Raw genomic sequence first — 26,790 nt, 5'->3', positions numbered from 1 at the left:
GATTGATGTATGCCACAGCTGTGACATTGTCTATCTGAAAACAAATGAACAACTCTCTCTTCAGAAGAGGCCAAGACTGAAGAGCTCTGAAAATTACACGGAGTTCAAAAATATTGATCGGTAATCTCACCTCCTGAGATTCCCAAACCCCTTGTGCCGTCAGAGACCCCCACACAGCTCCCCAACCTGTAAGACTTGCATCTGTTGAGATTATAGTCCAGGTCGGAAGAACAAAGAAGCCCCCTGAACTAAACGATGGTGAACTGTCCACCATGTCAGAGAGTGTCGTATAATCGGTTTAAAGATATTAATTGAGATATCTTTGTGTAATCCCTGCACCACTGGTTCAGCATACAGAGCTGAAGAGATCGCATGTGAAAACGAACAAAGGAGATCGCATCCGATGCGGCAGTCCTAAGACCTAAAATTTCCATGCATAAGGCTACCAAAGGGAATGATTGTGACTGAAGGTTTTGACAAGCTGATATCAATGTTAAACTTCTCTTATCTGACAAGGACAGAGTCATAGACACTGAATCTATCTGGAAACCTAAAAAGGTTACCCTTGTCTGAGGAAACAATGAACTGATTGGTAAATTGATCCTCCAACCATGATCTTGAAGAAACAACACAAGTCGATTCGTATGAGATTCTGTGAAAATGTGAAGACTGAGCAAGTACCAAGATATCGTCCAAATAAGGAAATACCAAAACCCTGTTCTCTGATTACAGACAGAAGGGCACCGAGAACCTTGAAAAAATTCTTGGAGCTGACGCTAGGCCAAACGGTAGAGCCACAAAACTGGTAATGCTTGTCTAAAAAGAGAATCTCAGAAACTAAAAGTGATCTGGATGAATCGGAATATGCAGATATGCATCCTGTAATCTATTGTAGACATATAATGCCCTTGCTAAACAAAAGGCAGGATAGTCCTACAGTTACCATCTTGAATGTTGGTATCCTTACATAACGATTCAATATTGATAGATCCGGAACTGGTCTGAAGGAATTGACCTTCTTTGGTACAATGAAGAGATAGAATAAAACCCCAGCCCCTGTTCCAGAACTGGAACTGGCATAATTACTCCAGCCAACTCTAGATCTGAAACACATTTCAGAAATGCTGAGCCTTTGCTGTGTTTACTGGGACACGGGAAAGAAAAAAATCTCTTTGCAGGAGGCCTTAACTTGAAGCCAATTCTGTACCTTTCTGAAACAATGTTCTGAAACCAGAGATTGTGAACGGAATTGATCCAAATTTCCTTGAAGAAAACGTAAACTGCCCCATACCAGCTGAGCTGGAATGAGGGCCGCACCTTCATGGGTATTTAGGAGCTGGCTATAGATTTCTATAAGGCTTGGATATATTCCAAACTGGAAATGGTTTCCAAACTAATACCGCTCCTGAGGATGAAGGATCAGGCTTTTGTTCCTTGTCGTGAGGAAAGGAACGAAAATGATTAGACCTAAATTTACCTTAGATTTTTTATCCTTTGGTAAAAAAGTTCACTTCCCTCCAGTAACAGTTGAGATAATAGAATCCAACTGAGAATTGAATAATTTATTACCCTGGAAAGAAAGGGAAAGCAAGTTGACTTAGAAGACATATCAGCATTCCAAGTTTTAAGCCATAAAGCTTTTCTAGCTAAAATAGCTAGAGACATATACCTGACATCAACTCTAATGATATCAAAAAGATGGTATCACAAATAAAATTATTAGCATGTTATAGAATAATAATAATGCTATAAAATTATGATCTGTTAGTTGTTGCGCTAAAGCTTCTAACCAAAAAGTTGAAGCTGCAGCAACATCCGCTAAAAATATAGCAGGTCTAAGAAGATTAACTGAACATAAGTAAGCTTTTCTTAGAAAGGATTCAATTTTCCTATCTAAAGGATCCTTAAATGAAGTACTATCTGCCGTAGGAATAGTAGTACGTTTAGCAGGAGTAGGGACAGCCCCATTAACCTTAGAGATTTTGTCCCAAAACTCTAATCTGTCAGATGGCACAGGATATAATTGCTTAAACGTTTAGAAGGAGTAAATGAATTACCCAAATTATTCCATTCCCTTGAAATTACTTCAGAAATAGCATCAGGGAGAGAAAACACTTCTGGAATAACTACAGGAGATTTAAAAAACAGAATTTATGTTTACCTGATAAATTACTTTCTCCAACGGTGTGTCCGGTCCACGGCGTCATCCTTACTTGTGGGATATTCTCCTCCCCAACAGGAAATGGCAAAGAGCCCAGCAAAGCTGGTCACATGATCCCTCCTAGGCTCCGCCTTCCCCAGTCATTCGACCGACGTAAAGGAGGAATATTTGCATAGGAGAAACCATATGATACCGTGGTGACTGTAGTTAAAGAAAATAAATTATCAGACCTGATTAAAAAACCAGGGCGGGCCGTGGACCGGACACACCGTTGGAGAAAGTAATTTATCAGGTAAACATAAATTCTGTTTTCTCCAACATAGGTGTGTCCGGTCCACGGCGTCATCCTTACTTGTGGGAACCAATACCAAAGCTTTAGGACACGAATGAAGGGAGGGAGCAAATCAGGTCACCTAGATGGAAGGCACCACGGCTTGCAAAACCTCTCTCCCAAAAATAGCCTCAGAAGAAGCAAAAGTATCAAATTTGTAAAATTTAGTAAAAGTGTGCAGTGAAGACCAAGTCGCTGCCTTACATATCTGATCAACAGAAGCCTCGTTCTTGAAGGCCCATGTGGAAGCCACAGCCCTAGTAGAATGAGCTGTGATTCTTTCAGGAGGCTGCCGTCCGGCAGTCTCGTAAGCCAATCTGATGATGCTTTTAATCCAAAAAGAGAGAGAGAGGTAGAAGTTGCTTTTTGACCTCTCCTTTTACCAGAATAAACAACAAACAAAGAAGATGTTTGTCTAAAATCCTTTGTAGCATCTAAATAGAATTTTAGAGCACGAACTACATCCAAATTGTGCAACAAACGTTCCTTCTTTGAAACTGGATTCGGACACAAAGAAGGCACGACTATCTCCTGGTTAATGTTTTTGTTAGAAACAACTTTCGGAAGAAAACCAGGTTTAGTACGTAAAACCACCTTATCTGCATGGAACACCAGATAAGGAGGAGAACACTGCAGAGCAGATAATTCTGAAACTCTTCTAGCAGAAGAAATTGCAACCAAAAACAAAACTTTCCAAGATAATAACTTAATATCAACGGAATGTAAGGGTTCAAACGGAACCCCCTGAAGAACTGAAAGAACTAAATTGAGACTCCAAGGAGGAGTCAAATGTTTGTAAACAGGCTTGATTCTAACCAGAGCCTGAACAAAGGCTTGAACATCTGGCACAGCTGCCAGCTTTTTGTGAAGTAACACAGACAAGGCAGAAATCTGTCCCTTCAAAGAACTTGCAGATAATCCTTTCTCCAAACCTTCTTGAAGAAAGGATAGAATCTTAGGAATTTTTATCTTGTCCCAAGGGAATCCTTTAGATTCACACCAACAGATATATTTTTTCCATATTTTGTGGTAGATTTTTCTAGTTACAGGCTTTCTGGCCTGAACAAGAGTATCAATGACAGAATCTGAGAACCCTCGCTTTGATAAGATCAAGCGTTCAATCTCCAAGCAGTCAGTTGGAGTGAGACCAGATTCGGATGTTCGAACGGACCTTGAACAAGAAGGTCTCGTCTCAAAGGTAGCTTCCATGGTGGAGCCGATGACATATTCACCAGGTCTGCATACCAAGTCCTGCGTGGCCACGCAGGAGCTATCAAGATCACCGATGCCCTCTCCTGATTGATCCTGGCTACCAGCCTGGGGATGAGAGGAAACGGCGGGAATACATAAGCTAGTTTGAAGGTCCAAGGTGCTACTAGTGCATCTACTAGAGTCGCCTTGGGATCCCTGGATCTGGACCCGTAGCAAGGAACCTTGAAGTTCTGACGAGAGGCCATCAGATCCATGTCTGGAATGCCCCACAATTGAGTAATTTGGGCAAAGATTTCCGGATGGAGTTCCCACTCCCCCGGATGAAATGTCTGACGACTCAGAAAATCCGCTTCCCAATTTTCCACTCCTGGGATGTGGATTGCAGACAAGTGGCAGGAGTGAGTCTCCGCCCATTGAATGATTTTGGTCACTTCTTCCATCGCCAGGGAACTCCTTGTTCCCCCCTGATGGTTGATGTACGCAACAGTCGTCATGTTGTCTGATTGAAACCGTATGAACTTGGCCTTTGCTAGCTGAGGCCAAGCCTTGAGAGCATTGAATATCGCTCTCAGTTCCAGAATATTTATCGGGAGAAGAGATTCTTCCCGAGACCAAAGACCCTGAGCTTTCAGGGGTCCCCAGACCGCGCCCCAGCCCACCAGACTGGCGTCGGTCGTGACAATGACCCACTCTGGTCTGCGGAAGCTCATCCCCTGTGACAGGTTGTCCAGGGACAGCCACCAACGGAGTGAATCTCTGGTCCTCTGATCTACTTGTATCGTCGGAGACAAGTCTGTATAGTCCCCATTCCACTGACTGAGCATGCACAGTTGTAATGGTCTTAGATGAATTCGCGCAAAAGGAACTATGTCCATTGCCGCTACCATCAAACCTATTACTTCCATGCACTGCGCTATGGAAGGAAGAGGAACAGAATGAAGTATTTGACAAGAGTTTAGAAGTTTTGATTTAAACACCAAAAAACTCTAAGCCATCTCCGTGGAGATGTTGCCTGTACAACGGCAAAGAGAATGACTGGGGAAGGCGGAGCCTAGGAGGGATCATGTGACCAGCTTTGCTGGGCTCTTTGCCATTTCCTGTTGGGGAGGAGAATATCCCACAAGTAAGGATGACGCCGTGGACCGGACACACCTATGTTGGAGAAACCTTATTTAAACGTTTAGATTTAGTATCAAGAGGACCAGAATCCTCTATTTCTAATGCAATTAATACTTCTTTAAGTAAAGAACGAATAAATTCCATCTTGAACAAATACAAAGATTTATCAGCATCAACCTCTGAGACAGAAACCTCTGAACCAGAAGAACCATTATCAGTATCAGAATGATGATGTTCATTTAAAAATTCATCTGAAAAAAGAGAAGTTTTAAAAGACTTATGTATACTAGAAGGAGAAATAACAGACATAGCCTTCTTAATGGATTTAAAAAATAAAATCTCTTATGTTAACAGGAACACTCTGAAAATTAGATGTTGACGGAACAGCAACAGGTAATGTAACCGTACTAAAGGAAATTTTATCTGCATTAATAAGTTTGTCATGACATGCAATACAAACAACAGCTGGAGAAACAGATACCAAAAGTTTATAGCAGATACACTTAGCTTGGTAGCTCCAGCACTGGGCAGCGATTTTCCTGAAGTATCTTCTGACTCAGTTGCAACGTGGAACATCTTGCAATATGTAAAAGAAAAAACAACATAAAGCAAAATTGAACAAATTCCTTAAATGACAGTTTCAGGAATGGGAAAAAAATGCCAGTGAACAAGCTTCTAGCAACCAGAAGCAATAAATAATGAGACTTAAATAATGTGGAGACAAAAATGACGCCCATATTTTTTTAGCGCCAAAAAAGACGCCCACATTATTTGGCGCCTAAATGCTTTTGGCGCCAAAAATGACGCCACATCCGGAACGCCGACACTTTTGACGCAAAAAAAACGTCAAAAAATGACGCAACTTCCGGCGACACGTATGACGCCGGAAACAGAAAAAAAAAATTTTGCGCCAAAAAAGTCTGCGCCAAGAATGACGCAATAAAATGAAGCATTTTCAGCCCCCGCGAGCCTAACAGCCCACAGGGAAAAAAGTCACATTTTTTAAGGTAAGAAAAAATGATTGGAAAAAATGCATTATCCCAAGTATGAAACTGACTGTCTGAAAATAAGGAATGTTGAACATCCTGAGTCAAGGCAAATAAATGTTTGAATACATATATTTAGAACTTTTTTATAAAGTGCCTAACCATAGCTTAGAGTGTCACAGAAAATAAGCTTACTTACCCCAGGACACTCATCTACATGTTGTAGAAAGCCAAACCAGTACTGAAACGAAAATCAGCAGAGGTAATGGTATATATATAAGAGTATATCGTCGATCTGAAAAGGGAGGTAAGAGATGAATCTCTACGACCGATAACAGAGAACCTATGAAATAGACCCCATAGAAGGAGATCATTGCATTCAAATAGGCAATACTCTCCTCACATCCCTCTGACATTCACTGCACGCTGAGAGGAAAACCGGGCTCCAACCTGCTGCGGAGCGCATATCAACGTAGAATCTAGCACAAACTTACTTCACCACCTCCATAGGAGGCAAAGTTTGTAAAACTGAATTGTGGGTGTGGTGAGGGGTGTATTTATAGGCATTTTAAGGTTTGGGAAACTTTGCCCCTCCTGGTAGGAATGTATATCCCATACGTCACTAGCTCATGGACTCTTGCTAATTACATGAAAGAAACATTTTTCTAAATATAGGAGGTGGGGAAAAGGGCACACCGGGTCTATCCCACTCCTTGCTAATAATTTTTGTAAGCCTTTTAGGTATAGGAAAAACCTCAGTACACACCGGCACCGCATAGTATCTATCCAGCCTACACAATTTCTCTGGAATTGCAACTGTGTTACAGTCATTCAGAGCAGCTAACACCTCCCCAAGCAATACACTGAGGTTCTCAAGCTTAAATTTAAAATTAGAAATCTCTGAATCAGGTTTCCCAGAGTCAGAGATGTCACCCACAGACTGAAGCTCTCCGTCCTCATGTTCTGCATACTGTGACGCAGTATCAGACATGGCTCTAACAGCATTTGCGCGCTCTGTATCTCTCCTAACCCCAGAGCTATCGCGCTTGCCTCTTAATTCAGGCAATCTAGATAATACCTCTGACAGGGTATCATTCATGATTGCAGCCATGTCCTGCAAGGTAATCGCTATGGGCGTCCCTGATGTAATTGGCGCCATATTAGCGTGCGTCCCCTGAGCGGGAGGCGAAGGGTCTGACACGTGAGGAGAGTTAGTCGGCATAACTTCCCCCTCGACAGAACCCTCTGGTGATAATTCTTTTATAGATAAAGACTGATCTTTACTGTTTAAGGTGAAATCAATACATTTAGTACACATTCTCCTATGGGGCTCCACCATGGCTTTCAAACATAATGAACAAGTAGGTTCCTCTGTGTTAGACATGTTTAAAAAGACTAGCAATGAGACTAGCAAGCTTGGAAAACACTTTAAAACAAGTTTACAAGCAATATAAAAAAACTTTACTGCGCCTTTAAGAAACACAAATTTTCCCAAATTTTGAAATAACAGTGAAAAAATGCAGTTACACTAACGAAATTTTTACAGTGTATGTAATAAGTTAGCAGAGCATTGCACCCACTTGCAAATGGATGATTAACCCCTTAATACCAAAAACGGAACAACAAATGACAAAAACGTTTTTTAAACAGTCACAACAACTGCCACAGCTCTACTGTGGCTTTTTACCTCCCTCAATACGACTTTTGAAGCCTTTTGAGCCCTTCAGAGAAGTCCTGGATCATGCAGGAAGAAGCTGGATGTCTGTGTCTGTAATTTTTGCTGTGCAAAAAAACGCCAAAATAGGCCCCTCCCACTCATATTACAACAGTGGGAAGCCTCAGGGAACTGTTTCTAGGCAAAATTCAAGCCAGCCATGTGGAAAAAACTAGGCCCCAATAAGTTTTATCACCAAACATGAAAAAAACGATTAAACATGCCAGCAAATATTTTAAAATACACTTTTATAAGAGTATGTATCTCTATTAATAAGCCTGATACCCAGTCGCTATCACTGCATTTAAGGCTTTACTTACATTACTTCGGTATCAGCAGCATTTTCTAGCAAATTCCATCCCTAGAAAAATATTTTAACTGCACATACCTTATTGCAGGAAAACCTGCACGCTATACCCCCTCTGAAGTTACCTCACTCCTCAGAATATGTGAGAACAGCAAAGGATCTTAGTTACTTCTGCTAAGATCATAGAAAACGCAGGCAGATTCTTCTTCTAAATACTGCCTGAGATAAACAGTACACTCCAGTACCATTTAAAAATAACAAACTTTTGATTGAAGAAATAAACTAAGTATAAAACACCACAGTCCTCTTACGACCTCCATCTTAGTTGAGAGTTGCAAGAGAATGACTGGATATGGCAGTGAGGGGAGTAGCTATATAGCAGCTCTGCTGTGGGTGATCCTCTTGCAACTTCCTGTTGGGAAGGAGAATATCCCACAAGTAATGGATGATCCGTGGACTGGATACACTTAACAAGAGAAATGGCTTACCTATCCCAGAGGGAATTTCTCACAGTCTTCTAGCATTACATGGTCTTGTTAGAAAAATGACTGATCATACCTGAAGCAGTTAAGCCTGCAAACTGTTCCCCCCAACTGATGTTCTCTGGTTTCAACAGTCCTGCGTGGGAACAGCCATGGATTTTAGTTACTGGTGCTAAAATCATATTCCTCTTAGAAGAAATCTTCATCACTTTCTGCTGTAGAGTAAATAGTACAAGCCGGCACTATTTTAAAATAACAAACTCTTGATAGAAGAAATAAAAAACTACAACTAACACCACATACTCTTTACCACCCCCGTGGAGATGCTACTAGTTAGAGCGGCAAAGAGAATGACTGGGGGGGCGGAGCCTGAGGGGAGCTATATGGACAGCTCTGCTGTGTGCTCTTTTTGCCACTTCCTGTAGGGATTGAGAATATCCCACAAGTAAGGATGAAGCCGTGGACCGGATACACCAATGTAGGAGAAAACTTTTGAAGGTCTTGTTGGACCGTAAATTCATTGCAAAAGTTATCTAGACAATAAGATAAAGCATTTGGCCTGTCCCATCATTCTACTAACAGCGAGAATGACTCCCAATTTTTCTATCCCTCAGAACTCTGGTGAACTAGTTTTACAGCGGTACAAGATCGGCATTGGGTAAATATACATGATCCCGATGCAAGCGATCCGCAGCACGTGAGAGACGCTGCTCACCTCGGCCTGTGACCCGGAGAGTTATGTTTCTGCTGTGTTGGATGTTCCCATTAATGTTCAATATAGCCTGCGTCTATACAATTATAGACGTACCAAGCCATGCTGTTAAGTTTTAAAAGGACTCCTACTTGCTCAACCTGTTTGTCCCAACTGCAGTTTTTTTTCACTACCTAAGTCGATTGTACAGTTTAGCCTTCTAGTATGTATAGTTATCGTTTTTAAGCCTCCTATATTTCTGTTGGCTGAGCCAACTGGTAATAATGATGATTATGCTAGCACACTACGCTATATGTTTGCCTTCGGTTAATGGTTTGGCTCTTCTCTGTTTCCTCATTTCCCATACTCCCCATCCTACATTAACCGTTTGTATCTGGTGGTAAGATTAGTCTAGGCCTATAGTTTCTTGATATCAGATACATGCAGGAGATAAGTCTTTAAGTGTTTACACACATGACACTAGTGAATATATAGATGGAAATCTGACTAATTGTCACTCTAGTCAGTTAGAGGGCCTAGCAGCTATATACACTTATACAATGATGTGAAATGGAACAAGCAAGCTGATAAACACTAGCTCCACCTGCTGGTTCAATAATTTATTTAATTCTTTACATAATAAGGCTATTCCTACCACTTTGATTCCTGCTATCCATATGTTGCAGATGGGAAGGCTATATAATCAGCCCTACATGTTAATACTATGGCTGTTCTGTTTTAGTTACTGCCCTTTACTGTTCAATGAATATAAACTGTTGGTTGCCAGTAACCCAGCCGTAGGTTACATTGCTTTAGCCATTACCAGTCTATTAGAAATTTTTTGTTTGTTGCTTCCTAGACTGTAAACGACACGCTATTTGGGTATAGGGCCCATACCCAAGTAATAAGAGCTGTTATTGAATCGATGTTAATAATTGACTGGTTTGCAGTGACTAGAAGTGACGGCATTTAACAATACTTTTGAGATCATAGTAGCATCCTGAGATAGTCTTCTTATTATATTACTTCATGTACTCGATTATGTTAAGTCCAATAAGAATGAAACTTTGCTCCTATCCATATAAAAAACTACCTTACCCTGACTACTTCATATATATGTTCTCTACCCTCTAATAACGGTTTTATAAGTTGTCAGAGGTCCTAAAGTAGCCTCATTTGTAGCAAATTGTAGATATAGTTAAAAAGGGAATAATTTGGAATTTCATATAATATTTTGTGTTATGTCTCAGATTGTTTTAAATTATGCTCCCCTATAAGCCTGACCATACATATGCAACTACATTTTGATATTTTGTATACAATGTCCTTTTCTATACTATGTATGACTATAAACCTTACTAAAATAGAAATGATAGGAAAAGTATCTCCCCTCACCCTTTCCACTCTGAATTAGGGTGGGTCATACCCAATATCCCTTTCTTTCATGTAATTGGCAAGAGTCCATGAGCTAGTGACGTATGGGATATACAATCCTACCAGGAGGGGCAAAGTTTCCCAAACCTCAAAATGCCTATAAATACACCCCCCCCACACAACCACAATTCAGTTTTTACAAACTTTGCCTCCTATGGAGGTGATGAAGTAAGTTTGTGCTAGATTTCTACGTTGATATGCGCTTCTCAGCATGCTGAAGCCCGGTTCCTCTCAGAGTGCAGTGAATGACAGAGGGATGTGAAGGGAGTATTACCTATTGAATGCAATGGTCATCCTAACGGGGATCTATTTCATAGGTTCTTTGTTATCGGTCGTGGAGATTCATCTCCTACCTCCCTTTTCAGATCGACGATATACTCTTATATACCATTACCTCTACTGATTCTCGTTTCAGTACTGGTTTGGCTATCTACTTTATGTAGATGAGTGTCTTTTGGCAAGTATGTTTTCCTTTATTAAGACACTCTTAGCTATGGTTTGGCACTTTAAATGTAAAAGTTCTAAATATAATGTTTGTACTTATATTTGCCATGATTCAGGTTTATCAGTATACATATGAAGAAAAGAAAAAAAAAATTCTTACCTGAAATTTTTCAAAATTGACTTTTTCTCGAAATTGCGGGCTGTTAGGCTCGCGGGTGCGCAAAATGCTATAATTTATTGCGTCATTTTTGGCGCAAGAATTAAGTTTGTTGACGTATTTTCGTAATTTCTGACGTCTTACTTGGCGCCGAAAATTTTCACGTAGTTGCGTCATCTATGACGCTCGTGTTTGTTGCAGACGTTTTTGGCGTCAAAAATTTTTTTGTCAGTTGTGGGCGTCATACTTGGCGCCAGACTTTTGACATTATTTAAGTCTTCATGTATTTTTGCTTCTGGTTTCCAGAGGCTTATTCTGTTTGCATTTTTTCCCATTCCAGAAACTGTCAAATAAGGAAATTGATAATTTTGCTTTATATGTTCTTTTTTTATTACATATTGCAAGATGTCTCAATCTGACCCTGTCTCAGAATCTACTTCTGGAATGCTGCTGCCTGATGTCGGTTCTACCAAAGCTAAGTGCATTTGTTGTAAACTTGTGGTAACTGTTCCTCCGGCTGTAGTTTGTGTTACTTGTCATGATAAACTTTCAAACGCAGACAATATTTCCATTAGTAATAATCCATTACCTGTTGTTGTTCCTTCAACATCTAATGTTCAGGATATTCCTGTTAATGTAAAAGAATTTGTTTCTAATTCTATTCAGAAGGCCCTGTCTGTTATACCTCCTTCTAATAAACGTAAAAAGGTCTTTTAAAACTTCTCATAAATTCGATGAATTTTTAAATGACCGACAGCATTCTGATTTATCTATCTCTGATCAGGATCTATCTGGTTCAGAAGATTCTGCCTCAGATATTGACACTGACAAAACTTCATATTTATTTAAAATGGAGTATATTCGTTCTTTATTAAAAGAGGTGTTGATTGCATTAGATATGGAGGAGACTAGTCCTCTTGATATTAAAACGAGTAAACGTTTAAATTCGTTTTTTAAACCTCATGTAGTTATTCCAGAGGTTTTTCCAGTTCCTGATGCTTTTTCAGAGGTAATTTCTAGGGAATGGAATAGTCTGGGTACTTCATTTACTCCTTTAAGGTTTAAGAGACTGTACCCTTTGCCGACTGATAGATTGGAGTTTTGGGAAAAGATCCCCAAAGTTGATGGGGCTCTCTCTACTCTTGCTAAGCGTACTACTATTCCTACGGCAGATAGTACTTCTTTTAAAGATCCTTTAGATAGGAAGCTTGAATCTTATCTAAAGGCGGCTTATTTATGTTCAGGTCATCTTCTTAGGCCTGCTATTTCTTTGGCTGAAGCTACAACTTTTTGGTTATAGCATTGTTAAGCTAATTCAACATGCTAATAATTTCATTTGTGATGCCATTTTTTTAGAATTGATGTCAGGTATATGTCTTTAGCTATACCTGACATCAATTTAGCTTTATGGCTTAAATCTTGGAATGCGGATATGACTTCTAAGTCAACGTTGCTATCTCTAACTTTCCAAGGTAATAAATTATTTGGTTCTCAGTTGGATTCTATAATTTTAACTGTCACTGGGGGGAAGGGAGCCTTTTTGCCTCAGGATAAAAAATCTAAGGGTAAATTTAGGGCTGCTAACCATTTTATTTCCTTTCGTCAGAATAAGGAACAGAAACCTGACCCTTCCCCTAAAGGAACGGTTTCCAATTGGAAGCCCTCTCCAGTCTGGAATAAATCCAAGCCTTTTAGAAAATCAAAACCAGCCCCCAAATCCGCATGAAGGTGCGGCTCTCATTCCAGCGCAGCTGGTAGGGGGCAGGCTTCGATTTTTCAAGGATGTTTGGATCAATTCAATCCAAAATCATTGGATTTAGAACATTGTTTCTCAAGGGTACAGAATAGGTTTCAAAGTAAGACCGCCTGTGAGAAGTTTCTCTCACGCATTCCAGTGAACCCAGTAAAGGCTCAGGCTTTCCTGAAGTGTGTTTCAGACCTGGAGTTATCCGGGGTAATTGTGCCAGTTCCATATCTGGAACGGGGTCTGGGGTTTTATTCAAATCTGTTCATTGTTCTAAAGAAAGAGAATTCTTTCAGACCAGTTTTTGATCTAAAAATTTTGAATCGTTATGTAAGAATACCAACATTCAAAATGGTGACTATAAGGACTATTCTGCCTTTTGTTCAGCAAGGGCATTATATGTCCACAATAGATTTACAGGATGCTTATCTTCATATTCCGATTCATCCAGAACACTATCAGTTCCTGAGATTCTCTTTTCTAGACAAGCATTACCAATTTGTTGCTCTTCCTTTTGGCCTAGCAACAGCTCCAAGGATCTTTTCAAAGGTTCTCGGTGCCCTACTCTCTAATCAGAGAGCAGGGTATTGCGGTGTTTCCTTATTTGGACGATATCTTGGTACTTGCTCAGTCTTTACATTCTGCAGAATCTCACACAAATCAACTAGTGTTGTTTCTTCAAAGACATGGTTGCAGGATCAATTTACCAAAATGTTCCTTGATTCCTCAGACAAGGGTAACCTTTTTAGGATTCCAAATAGATTCAGTATCCATGACTTTGTCTCTGACAGACAAAAGACGTCTGAAATTGGTTTCAGCTTGTCAGAACCTTCAGTCTCAGTCATTCCCTTCAGTAGCTATGTGCATGGAGTTTTTAGGTCTCATGACTGCAGCATCGGACGCGATCCCCTTTGCTCGTTTTCACATGAGACCTCTTCAGCTTTGTATGCTGAACCAATGGTGCAGGGATTATACAAAGATATCACAATTAATATCCTTAAATCCCAATATTCGACTATCTCTGACTTGGTGGTTAGATCACCACCGTTTGGTCCAGGGGGCCTATTTTGTTCGTCCAACCTGGACTGTGATTTCAACAGATGCAAGTCTTTCAGGTTGGGGAGCTGTCTGGGGATCTCTGACAGCGCAGGGGGTTTGGAAATCTCAAGAGGCAAGATTACCAATCAATATTTTGGAACTCCGTGCGATTCTCAGAGCTCTTCAGTTTTGGCCTCTTCTGAAGAGAGAACCATTTATTTGTTTTCAGACAGACAATGTCACATACGTGGCATATGTCAATCATCAAGGTGGGACTCACAGTCCTCAAGCTATGAAAGAAGTATCTCGGATACTTGCATGGGCGGAATCCAGCTCTTTTCTAATCTCTGCGGTCCATATCCCAGGTATAGACAATTGGGAAGCAGATTATCTCAGTCGCAAGACTTTGCATCCGGGAGAATGGTCTCTTCACCCAGATGTGTTTCCTCAGATTGTTCAGATGTGGGGGCTTCCAGAAATAGATCGGATGGCTTCTCATCTAAACAGGAAACTTCCCAGGTATCTGTCCAGGTCCAGGGATCCTCAGGCGGAAGCAGTGGATGCGTTGTCACTTCCTTGGAATTATCAACCTGCTTATATCTTTCCGCCTCTAGTTCTTCTTCCAAGAGTGATTTCTAAAATCATAATGGAGTGTTCATTTGTACTGCTGGTAGCTCCAGCATGGCCACACAGGTTTTGGTATGCGGATCTTGTTCAGATGTCCAGTTGCCAACCTTGGCCACTTCCGTTAAGGCCAGACCTACTATCTCAAGGTCCATTTTTCCATCAGGATCTCAAATCATTAAATTTGAAGGTATGGAGATTGAACGCCTAGTGCTTAGTCATAGAGGTTTCTCTGACTCAGTGATTAATACTATGTTGCAGGCTCGCAAATCTGTGTCTAGAAAGATTTAATTACCGAGTTTGGAAGACTTACATTTCATGGTGTTCTTCTCAAATTCTCTTGGCATTCTTTTAGAATTCCTAGAATTTTACAGTTTCTTCAGGATGGTTTGGATAAGGGTTTGTCTGCAAGTTCCTTGAAAGGACAAATCTCTGCTCTTTCTGTTCTGTTTCACAGAAAAATTGCTAATCTTCCCGACATTCATTGTTTTGTACAGGCTTTGGTTCTAATCAAGCCTGTCATTAAGACAATTTCTCCTCCTTGGAGTCTTAATTTGGTTTTGAGGGCTTTACAGGCTCCTCCGTTTGAGCCTATGCATTCTCTGGACATTAAATTACTTTCATGGAAAGTATTGTTACTTTTGGCCATCTCTTCAGCTAGAATAGTTTCTGAATTATCTGCTCTTTGTTCTGAGTCTCCTTTTCTGATTTTTCATCAGGATAAGGCGGTTTTGCGGACTTCATTTGAATTTTTACCTAAAGTTGTGAATTCCAACAACATTAGTAGAGAAATTGTTGTCCCTTCGTTGTGTCCTAAGCCTAAGAATTCTTTGGAAAGATCTTTGCATTCTTTAGACATGGTTAGAGCTTTGAAATATTATGTTGAAGCTACTAAAGATTTCAGAAAGACTTCTAGTCTATTTGTTATCTTTTCTGGTTCTAGGAAAGGTCAGAAGGCTTCTACCATTTCTTTGGCGTCTTGGTTAAGGCTTTTGATTCATCATGCTTATTTGGAGTCGGGTAAATCCCCCCCTCAGAGGATTACGGCTCATTCTACTAGGTCAGTTTCTACTTCCTGGGCTTTTAAGAATGAAGCTTCTGTTGGTCAGATTTGCAAAGCAGCAACTTGGTCTTCTTTGTATACTTTTACTAAATTCTACCATTTTGATCAATACAAAAAAGGGATAGTAAGGGCGCTTAGAGCTAAAGATCTCTAAAAGTGTTAATGTGTTTATATAGTGATACTCAAATATGCAATATTGTTTAAAAACCTTATGTACATTCAAGTGCTAACAGATTAGTTTCAAGAAATTCTACACAAACACTCTTGGTGGGTATTTAAAAATTATTATTTAATGATAAAAATTAATACAATTTCCCATTTGGCTAGTCTAAATACATAAAACAATTAATAGAGACGTCTCTATAATAAACTATAATATTGGGGACCAACCAACATGACCAACATTAAGCAGAAATACGTAACCAATATCTCATTCTGAAAATGTATAGTCGATAAAATGTATCAATCTTTTAACAACTCTCACAGTGGTTAAAATAAGGAAACTTTTATAATAAAAACAATAATGATAGACTTTGCTTCAATCTTATGTGGGAAAGTTCCTTTCCAGCTGTAAGGATATATTTGTGGCTGTAGTTACGTTATAGTATTGAAGCGTTATAGTATTGAAGCGGTGCTGTGAAAATTTGAAGACACAGTTACTAATTCGATAGTGCCTTTAGAAGTAAGTCTTTGACTGCAGGGTATTATGTAAGCGTCCTGCGTTTAGAATGTTAGTAGGTAATTAATCTTCCCGTGGTAACGTACCTTTCTGCTTCGGTATCCAGGACCATAAGGTGTACTCTATCTCCTCCAGTGTTCCGCGGCTAGTATCTGTCTTGTGGAGCTGGCGTCTGACGTCACAAACGGTCACTCACAGACTCTGCCCACAACTGTCAATCACTCTCCGGGAGGTATTTTCAGGTAGTTACCACTTTGTAGCTGTTGTATACTTTAGTGAAGAGTCATCAGATGTAGAAGAAATTTTATAATCTTTAGGACAAGTCCCTTAAGATTACAAAATATCTTACGTTGGTCATGTTGGTTGGATCCCCAATATTATAGTTTATTATAGAGACGTCTCTATTAATTGTTTTATGTATTTAGACTAGCCAAATGGGAAATTGTATTAATTTTTATCATTAAATAATAATTTTTAAATACCCACCAAGAGTGTTTGTGTAGAATTTCTTGAAACTAATCAGTTAGCACTTGAATGTACATAAGGTTTTTAAACAATATTGCATATTTATGAGTATCACTATATAAACACATTAACACTTTTAGAGATCTTTAGTTCTAAGCGCCCTTACTACCCCTTTTGTATTGTTCACATTTACTGCTTAGATTGAAGGATCTAAGCTTACCAAGTAAGGTGTTTGATCTATCTCCCCTCCCCCTTGACACAAGCGCACTATTTAATTCACTTTCTAATCTACCATTTTGATGTTTTCTCTTCTTCAGAAGCAGTTTTTGGTAGAAAAGTTATTCAGGCAGCTGTTTCAGTTTGATTCTTCTGCTTATAATTTTGTTTTGTTTTTTCATTATAAGATTAAAACTTTTTGATTTGGGTTGTGGATTCTTTTTTCAGCGGAATTGGCTGTCTTTATTTTTATCCCTCCCTCTCTAGTGACTCTTGCGTGGAGTTCCACATCTTAGGTATTTGCTATCCCATACGTCACTAGCTCATGGACACTTGATAATTACATGAAAGAAAACAATTTATGTAAGAACTTACCTGATAAATTCATTTCTTTCATATTGGCAAGAGTCCATGAGGTCCATCCTTTTTGTGGTGGTTATGATTTTTTGTATAAAGCACAATTACTCCAATTCCTTGATGAGTTCGCTCCTTTATCACCCCCACTTCTTGGCTATTCGTTAAACTGAATTCTGGGTGTGGTGGGGGTGTATTTATAGGCATTTTGAGGTTTGGGAAACTTTGCCCCTCCTGGTAGGAATGTATATCCCATACGTCACTAGCTCATGGACTCTTGCCAATATGAAAGAAATGAATTTATCAGGTAAGTTCTTACATAAATTATGTTTTTCCGTCTGTGTCCAGTGGGGACAACAATCCCTGAGGGGAGATACAAACCACATCCCTTACTCATAGTGGTTTATTATGGAGTTATGCCTTAATACATAGTTCTTAGTTATCTTTGGAATAATACACCTACTTTGTGCCAACACAGTCTTCAAATCTTATTTTTATTGGGGTAGCTTGCAATTGAGTCTGGACGCCATGAGATCTATCTCCGGCGTTCCCCATCTGAGACAAATCCCCGCAAACACACCATTCCCCGGATGGAAGGATTGCCTGGTGAGAAAGTCAGCTTCTCAATTGTCCACACCTGGAATGTGGATCGCTGAGAGCGAGCAGCTGTGGGACTCTGCCCACTCCAAAATCAGACACCTCCCTCATTGCTAGGGAGCTCCTCTTTCCCCCCTGGTGGTTTATGTAAGCCACCGAGGTAATGTGTTGTCGGTCTGGAATCTGATGAAGCTGAACGGCCCCAGAGAAAGCAACGCACTCAGAGCATTGTAGATTGCTCGAAGTTCCAGAATATTGATCGGAAAGAGAGATTCCTCCCGGGTCCATTTTCCTTGTGCCAATCTGGCAACCCCAACAGCTCCCCATCCTACCAGACTAGCGTCTGTGGTCACAATCACCCAGGACGGTCTCAGGAAGGATGTCCCCAGGAACAGACGCTCTGGACGGATCCACCAAGATAGGGAGTCCCTGGTCCGAGCGTCCATGGATATCTGCTGTAATAGATCTGAATGATGGCCGTTCCAGTGTGTCAACATGCACAAATGAAGAGGTCTGAGATGGAACCTGGCGAAAAGGGATGACATCTATGCTGGACACCATGAGCCCGATCATCTCCATACACTGAGCCACCGAAGGGCTTGAGTAAGACTGAAGGGCAAGACAGGTGGATGCAATATTCCTGTGTCGATCTGTGAGAAATATTTCCATGGACATAGAGAGTCTATTGTGCCCAGGAACTCCATCCTGTTCCTGGGAACCAGGAATCTCTTTCCTGAGTTGATCTTCCAACCGTGAGATTAGAGCAATAAAAGAAAAGCCCTCGAATGATCCTCTGCAAGGCTGAAAGACGGCGACTGGACTAGGATGTCGTCCAAATAGGGCGCCACAGCAATGCCCCTGGATCTGGCCACTGCAAGGAGCGCCCCCAGAACATTTGTGAAGTCTAACAGGGCCGTCACCAGGCCGAAGGAAAGGGACACAAACTGGAAGTGTTGTTCCAGAAACGCAAATCTTAGGAACTTGAAGTGGTCCCTGTGAATTGGAACATGAAGGTAAGCATCCTTCAAGTCTATTGTAATCAAGAACTGTCCCTCTTGAACTATGGGCAGAATAGATCAGATCCCTGTGTGACAACCTCCAGAACCCAAGGGTCCTGAACGTCCTGCAACCAGGCTTTGGAGAAGAGACAATCTGCCCCCTACTTGATCCAGGGGACGGTCGGGGGCCGCCCCTTCATGACAATTTTGTTTCTGCTGGCTTCTTGTTCTGCTTGGACTTATTCCAAGACTGAGCAGGCTTCTAAGTATTCTTGGACTGATCCGCTTTCACGGCGGACTGCTGGCACTGGGCCTTGTCCGCACGAAAGGGATGAAAAGTAGATCCTTTAGGCTTAGCCTTCTTATCCTGCGGTAGGAAAGCTCCCTTGCCTCCCGTAACCATGGATATGATCGAATCCAATCCTGGACCGAACAGAATCTTGCCTTGAAAAGGCAGGGACAACAGCCTCGACTTAGAGGTCATGTCCGCAGACCAAGACTTTAGCCACAGAGCCCTGCAAGCTAAAACGGAAAATCCTGAAACCTTTGCGATCAGGCAAATAATTTGCATATTGGCATCACAAATTAAAAAATTGGCGACCTTCAACGCCTTAATCTTATCCTGTATCTCATCGATGGAAGTCTCCCTCTCGACCATATGACACAAGAATTCACACCAATATGTCGCAGCTCCGGCAACAGCGGCTACAGCCGCTGACTGTTGAAACATTTTCCTTAACATGTTATCCAACTTTTTATCCATGGGCTCCTTAAACGACGAACTATACTCAAGAGGAATAGTCATCCGCTTTGCGAGCGTAGAGATGGCACCATCCACCTTAGGGACAGTCCCCCACAGCTCGAGCTGAGAGTCCGAAACAGGGAACAGTTTCTTAAAGGAAGAAGAGAAAAAGGAAGAACCTAATCGCTCCCATTCATTCTTAATAATATTAGCCATCTTAACAGGAACCGGGTTGCTCCGGAAGCTTCGGTTACGGGTCCTCCAGAGTAGCAAGCACTTGCTTCAGCAAAAAGCTCACATTCTCCATCCAAAACCTAAAGTCAGGCTCCTCCGCAGCCGGAGGATGAGATGACACAGACTCCAACCCAGAAGGGGCCTCCCCCGAAGAGTCGGAGTGGGCCTCGTCATCGCATAACACCTCTATTTCCATAGGCGTAAACAACCCCTGGGCCAGGCAGACATGATACGCCCTACGCTTCGCAGAACGTGGTAGGGCATGGATCACTTTCGATACCGCCGTTTGCAGTTGATCCGCAAAATCTGATGACCAATGAATCTCTCCCGTGAGAGTAAATGTTAGACCCTGGGGCGCTGCATGTGTACTCAAAGATGAAAGCAGGAAACGCATCTCACGCGACAGGGAGCCCTCAGAGGTGGACGGCTCAGTAGTACTAGACATCCTCTTAGTTTTAGATGTCACAACTTTATCAAGGCATGTGAAACATAGTTGAGCAGGCTGATCTACAAGAACCTCCTCACAAACACAGGAATGAGACTTTGTTAAAGAGGGAGTACCCTCTAACGCGTCAGAGTCCTCCATAGCTTGTGCTTTTATTTTGGACTAGACTAGCTTTAAAAACAGGCACCTTTATACCACCAGTGGCCGGGGCACTCACCACCTCCTATGACCCTGACTACAGAAACCGCTTTGTCTCCTATGCCGCTGATCAACAGAGGAAGTGAAACTCACACCCGGTCACCTGGGATGCCTCGCAGGACCGCCCCTGCACTAAGGAGAAAACGCGCCAAAATCGGCCGCGCAAATACTCCCAGAAGTCAACCTGAAGTTCCACCATTGCCAGAGCCAATAACGCAGCAATATCACAAACAATATTATGTATAAACTCCCTGTTCAATAATCCCCTCACTAGGAATATTAACCCTTTATTTGCATAAGATAAAAAGGTAAAGGATTACAAAAATATAAGTGCGCAAAACTAAATGCTAAAGTAAATGGTATAAAAAGAGGAATGTATTCAGCTACTAATGGTCTTATACTTAGAATTTAGAATGTATAACCATGTGCGTCTTTAAAATAATTTAGCTTTTGAGCTCTAATTCCGCTATAAGGAATAATTTGGTCTCAAACTTAAGGGTAAATATATTTATTTAATAAGAGCTCAAAAAGTAGAGGGAGCTCGTTTATATAAACATGAAATAAAACACATTTGAGAAACAAGGATTAAAGATATGAAATTTATATAATACTAATTCCCAAAATAAACTCAAAACAATAAAAAAAAAACTTAAAAATACTCCATCTACAGAAAACTAATAATATATCTAATATTTCATAGTATATCTAATGGTGACCGGTCCTAACTAATAAACCTGCTAAACAATACATAAAATAAAATCACAAAAGACAAAAGTTAAAAAGTTGCTCTTGTAGCCCAAATGGAAACTTTTAGACAGTCTCCCAAATGTAAGTGTATATCCAGACAAAGCATCCTTCACAAGCTTTCCACAAAACGGAGTATATGATAGCGGTCTTCTGGATCCTCCCGGCTTGTTTCTGAATGGTATATGGCGTCTAGGTGAAAGACAGAAGCGTCCGCTTAAATTGGTGTTTGGTATTTTTAAAACAAACAAATATCGGTACTTACACATTAGGAGCTTGAAAAAGAATTTGAAACGCGTTGCTCAGTTGACCTGTATTATACGCTGCTTACTGCTCACAAGCTGAATTTGTGATTCTAAGAACTGTTTTGCAGTTTATGTTCACCTCTACAGGTGCTACTTTTTTCTTTGGCGCCAACTCCGGATATTCCCCTGGGTTGTTCTCTGTAGTCGGCTGATGTTTGGGCTGTAAGACAAGTCTGTGAAAGATCCAACACATACCGGGACCCCTGCTGTTGAGGAGAGTCGGGCGCGGCGCAGATCTTTCGGTACTAATGTGTAAGTACCGATATTTGTTTGTTTTATAAATACCAAACACCAATTTAAGCGGACGCTTCTGTCTTTCACCTAGACGCCATATACCATTCAGAAACAAGCTGGGAGGATCCAGAAGACCGCTATCGTATACTCCGTTTTGTGGAAAGCTTGTGAAGGACGCTTTGTCTGGATATACACTTACATTTGGGAGCCTGTCTAAAAGTTTCCATTTGGGCTACAAGAGCAACTTTTCAACTTTTGTGATTTTATTTTATGTATTGTTTAGCAGGTTTATTAGTTAGGACCGGTCACCATTAGATATGCTATGAAATATTAGATATATTATTAAAGTTTTCTGTAGATGGAGTATTTTTAAGTTTTTTTTTTTTTTATTGTTTTGAGTTTATTTTGGGAATTAGTATTATATAAATGTCATATCTTTAATCCTTGTTTCTCAAATGTGTTTTATTTCATGTTTATATAAACAAGCTCACTCTACTTTTTGAGCTCTTATTAAATAAATATATTTACCCTTAAGTTTGAGACCGAATTATTCCTTATAGCAGAATTAGAGCTCAAAAGCTAAATTATTTTAAAGACGCACATGGTTATACATTCTAAATTCTAAGTATAAGACCATTAGTAGCTGAATACATTCCTCTTTTTATACCATTTACTTTAGCATTTAGTTTTGCGCACTTATATTTTTGTAATCCTTTGTCTTTGTTGGAAGCTTTATTGGGAATCTTCCTCAAATATAAGTGTTTGTATCTGGTTTAATTTTTGCGCTGGTCTCTAATCTTTTCTCTCTATAAGATAAAAAGGTGCCACACTGTGACCCTGTCTTCTGTGTTATTATGTATAAAAAAAAAATGAAACAATCTTACCGGTATCAATGCCGTGGAACAGGAAACGGCCCTTCAAGTGTGACCGGTAGAAGCATCACTCCTGACATGGACTTAAGTGCAGAAAGCAGGCAGTGAAACTAGTCAACGCTGATTGCTTGTGGAGCTGTTAATAGGAGTCGGGATGGTTTCGCAGAAAGACTCTCCCTGCATCTCCGGACTAACTTTCACCCAGGCTCTCACTGAGAGGCTGACAGGACTACTTAAAACTCCAGTCCCATTCCGAAGAGTACTACCCTCCATAAGAGACTACTCAGAATCTTCGTCACTTCTCTGCCATCCTCCTGTGACTGGGGGATGAGGGGAGTGGGGGAGGTATTTAAGCCTTTGGCTGAGGTGTCTTTGCCTCCTCCTGGTGGCCAGGTTCAGTATTTCTCAAAAGTAATGAATGAAACCATGGACTCTCCTCCTCTTTAGATGAAAAAAGAAAAGCAAGAGTAACCAACCCTGGTTTTCTATGTAGGGGTAGCAACAATGTTGGAAGGTAAGCAAGGACTACCTTGCCATCTTCCAACTGCTGTGAGAATAAGATTTCTTTTTTTAATACTGTATGTAGCTACAAAGCTTCAACTATTCCTTACACTAACACACTACTCTCACTTTCATCTTGGATAAATTGCTACCAGTTTTCCCCTAGTCCTATGTTCCTCATAGACTGTACAACGTATTTCGTATAACACAATATAATACAGGAACGCATATATTGCATTATACAAGAAATCGCAACTAGAGCTCTGAATGGGGCATGACTTCTTTAGCATGGACACGTGCTGCTGTATGAATGGTCAAAATAAAAACATAAAAAAAGTTTCCACCACCACCAATTTGTAGAGCGTCAGATTCCGCAGCTCTAATCTTTGTCACAACTTTTCTTATCTCTGTTAAAAGGAAAAGTGAGGATTTGGTTCCAGACGAATTCTGGACTAAACTTACGTGAGCTTCTTTATTTTACCCTCCGCTTCCTGATTTGCTTTCTGAAGCTGCAGAACATTTTCAACCTCTATTTTCTAGGAAAGAAAGCAGAGAATGTGTCAGGTCAGGGAGGTGCAAGTACACTATACATGGTTTACATAACGGTACAGTAACCCTTACATGGCTATTGCACATTTTAGTGTAACCTTCTTTCTGATGATCCCTGAACTGGAAGAAGTTGACAATCCCACTCAGTAAATAAATAGTACGTTTTCCTTCTAAATAAATACAGAGAGGGAGAGAGTCAGACAAGCCAGCAGCTAACAACATTCTAGTATTTCTCTCATGTGAAACTCACTTGGTTGAAAAACATCAGATGGGTGGAAATCATACACTCGTATCATTGACATGAAGCGCTCCCTAATATAAAAAAAAAAAAATATATTTTATATTTAGACAGGAAGCAACTCTACAAAATTCACAACAAAAGGGACACTAAAGTTAAAATTATACATTCCTGAATTACAACATGCAACTTCCATTATTATGGAGTATGACTGGTTGATGGCTGTCACATGATACAGGGGATGAGGAAATTTCAAAAATTGCATTTATGGCTTACCTGATAAATTAATTCATTTCATAGTGGTGAGTCCACAATCCATTACTCCAGGGAATTACTCGTCCCTACCAGTAGGAGAAGGCAAAGACTCCCAAACGCCAATAACTCTATAAACTCTCTCCTACCTCACCAGTACCTAAGTCTAACGTATAGCCGAGCACAAAAAGAAAGGAAAAAGTAATAAAAGACAACAAACCAAGAGCAGTGCGGGGGGGGGGGGGGGGGGGGGGGCAAAAATAAATCAACCTGAGACAACAGCCTGAAGGAACCCCTACCAAAGACTCCCTCAGAAGAAACAAGAACATTAAAATTGTTAAAAAAAAAAAAGAAACAATACGCAAAGACAACCAAATAGCTGACTAGCAAAACCAAGTACCACTGATAAAACACAAGGAGTGGCAACTGGTCTGAAAAAAATGAGCAGAAAACCATCTAGGGGAAGGCAGACCTGCAGCCAAGAAGACTATATGAATCAAAAGCTTAAACCAAGAAGCCAAAGCAGAAATATGCAGAACTTCCAAGAACCAGCAAAAGGAACAAACTAAAAGTTTTCCTGAAAAAAAAAAAGTAGTGTCAATCTTACATTACAAAGCACTAATAAAATCCAAAACATGAAGAGATCACACTGAATTAAAAAGGAACGACAATGTCAGAAAACATAACTTTTTCCTAAAGAAAAATAAGATAAGGAGGAACATAAGTAGAAACTATTCTAAAAGATGAAATAGCTAAGTGAAACAAAGCTTTCAGAAAGAAGTTTAAAGGAATAGTCTAGTCAAAATTAAACTTTCATGATTCAGATAGAGATGCAATTTTAAGCAACTTTCTAATTTACTCCTATTATCAATTTTTCTTCGTTCTCTTGGTAACTTAATTTGAAAAAGCAAGATTGTAAGCTTAGGAGCATGCCCATTTTTGGTTCAGCACCTGTGTAGCACCTTCTGATTGGTGTCTAAATGTAGCCATCAATCAGCAAGCACTGCCCAGGTGCTGAACCAAAAATGGGATGGCTCCTAAGCTTACATTCAAATAAAGGTACCAAGAGAATGAAGAAAAATTTAATAGGAGTAAATTTGAAAGTTGCTTAAAATTGCTTCTCTATCTGAATCACGAAAGTTTAATATGGACTAGACTATTCCTTTAATATCCATCTGATGCATAAGCCCAAAAAGGAAGAACCTGCAAAATCCTCAAGACCAAATAAAATGTTCCAAGGAGGAAAAACGGAATAGGCTAAATTCTAGGTCAGGCTAGGACTGAACCATGAATGTCAGAAAGATTAGCAATCTTCTTATGAAACATAACTAAAAAAGGACAGAAAAAAAAGATGGAACTTTAACCACGATATAATCCAGGCCAGGGAACCCTGCAATACACTGAAAACTGATTACAGATAAGAGGGTATCCAGAACCTTAGAGAATATTTTGAGAGCTGTAGCCAGACCAAACCGAAAGAGCAACAAACTGAAAATGTTTGTCAGAAAAAAGAAAATTTATGCTTACCTGATAAATTTCTTTTTTGACACGATGAGTCCACGGATCATCTTAATTACTAATGGGATATTCACCTCCTGGTCAGCAGGAGGAGGCAAAGAGCACCATAGCAGAGCTGTTAAATAGCTCCTCCCTTCCCTCCCACTCCAGTTATTCGACCGAAGTTAGGAAGAGAAAGGAAAAGCCAAGGTGCAGAGGTGTCTGAAGTTGACAATAACCCAAAACCTGTCTTAAAAGAACAGGGCGGGCCATGGACTCATCGTGTCAAAAAATAAATACATTTATCAGGTAAGCATACATTTTCTTTTCTTTTTTAAGACATGATGAGTCCACGGATCTTCTAATTACTAATGGGATTCAATACCCAAGCTAGAGTACACAGATGATACGGGAGGGACAAGACAGGGAACCTAAACGGAAGTCATCACTGCTTGAAAAACCTCTCTCCCAAAAGCGGCCTCAGCCAAGGCAAAAGTGTCAAATTTGTAGAACTTTGAAAAAGTGTGAAGAGAGAACCAAGTTGCAGCCTTGCAAATCTGTTCCACAGAAGCTTCATTTTTGAACACCCATGAGGAAGTAACAGCCCTAGTAGAATGAGCCGTAACTCTCTCGGGAGGCTATTGTCAAGCAGTCTCATATGCAAAACGTATGATGCTCTTCAGCCAAAAAGAAAGAGAAGTAGCCGTAGCTTTCTGTCCCTTACGTTTTCCTGAGAAAATCACAAACAAAGAAGAAGACTGACGAAAGTCCTAAGTCGCCTGTAAGTAAAACTTTAAAGCACGGACCACGTCCAAATGTGTAGAAGTCTTTCCTTCTAAAAAAGGAGGATTAGGACACAAAGAAGGAACCGCAATCTCCTGATTAATGTTCCAATCAGAAACAACCTTAGGAAGAAATCCTAGTTTAGTACGTAAAACTACCTTATCTGAATGAAAAATAAGATGAGACTCCTACTGCAATTGCTGAGAGCTCTGACACTCTACGAGCAGAAGAAATAGCAACAAGAAATAAAACTTTCCAAGATAACAACTTAATATCTAAGGAATGCATAGGCTCAAACGGAACCCCTTGAAGAACTAAATTAAGACTCCATGGAGGAGTAACTGGTTTGAACACAGGCCTGATCCTGACCAGGGCCTGAC

General features: G+C 40.3%; 1 protein-coding gene across 1 annotated transcript in view; it reads right to left on the bottom strand.

Annotated features, from left to right (window-relative positions):
- The window catches only part of LOC128641175 (kinetochore protein Nuf2-A), a 180,669-nt gene extending 156,572 nt beyond the window's left edge, over positions 1-24,097 (bottom strand). Inside the window, exons 1-3 of the mRNA XM_053693743.1 lie at positions 23,891-24,097; positions 23,713-23,810; positions 23,554-23,627 (exon numbers count right to left, since the gene is read on the bottom strand). Coding sequence (XP_053549718.1) covers positions 23,554-23,627; positions 23,713-23,810; positions 23,891-23,942 — 224 coding nt within the window. The 5' untranslated portion in view covers positions 23,943-24,097. The remainder of the gene's footprint in view (positions 1-23,553; positions 23,628-23,712; positions 23,811-23,890) is intronic.
- Positions 24,098-26,790: the final 2,693 nt, after the last annotated feature.

This window comes from Bombina bombina, chromosome 10 (assembly GCF_027579735.1).
Source record: "Bombina bombina isolate aBomBom1 chromosome 10, aBomBom1.pri, whole genome shotgun sequence".
Taxonomy (NCBI): Eukaryota; Metazoa; Chordata; class Amphibia; order Anura; family Bombinatoridae; genus Bombina; species Bombina bombina.
The sequence above is the reverse complement of the archived record's forward strand: the minus strand, read 5'-3'. Positions and strand labels throughout refer to the sequence as shown.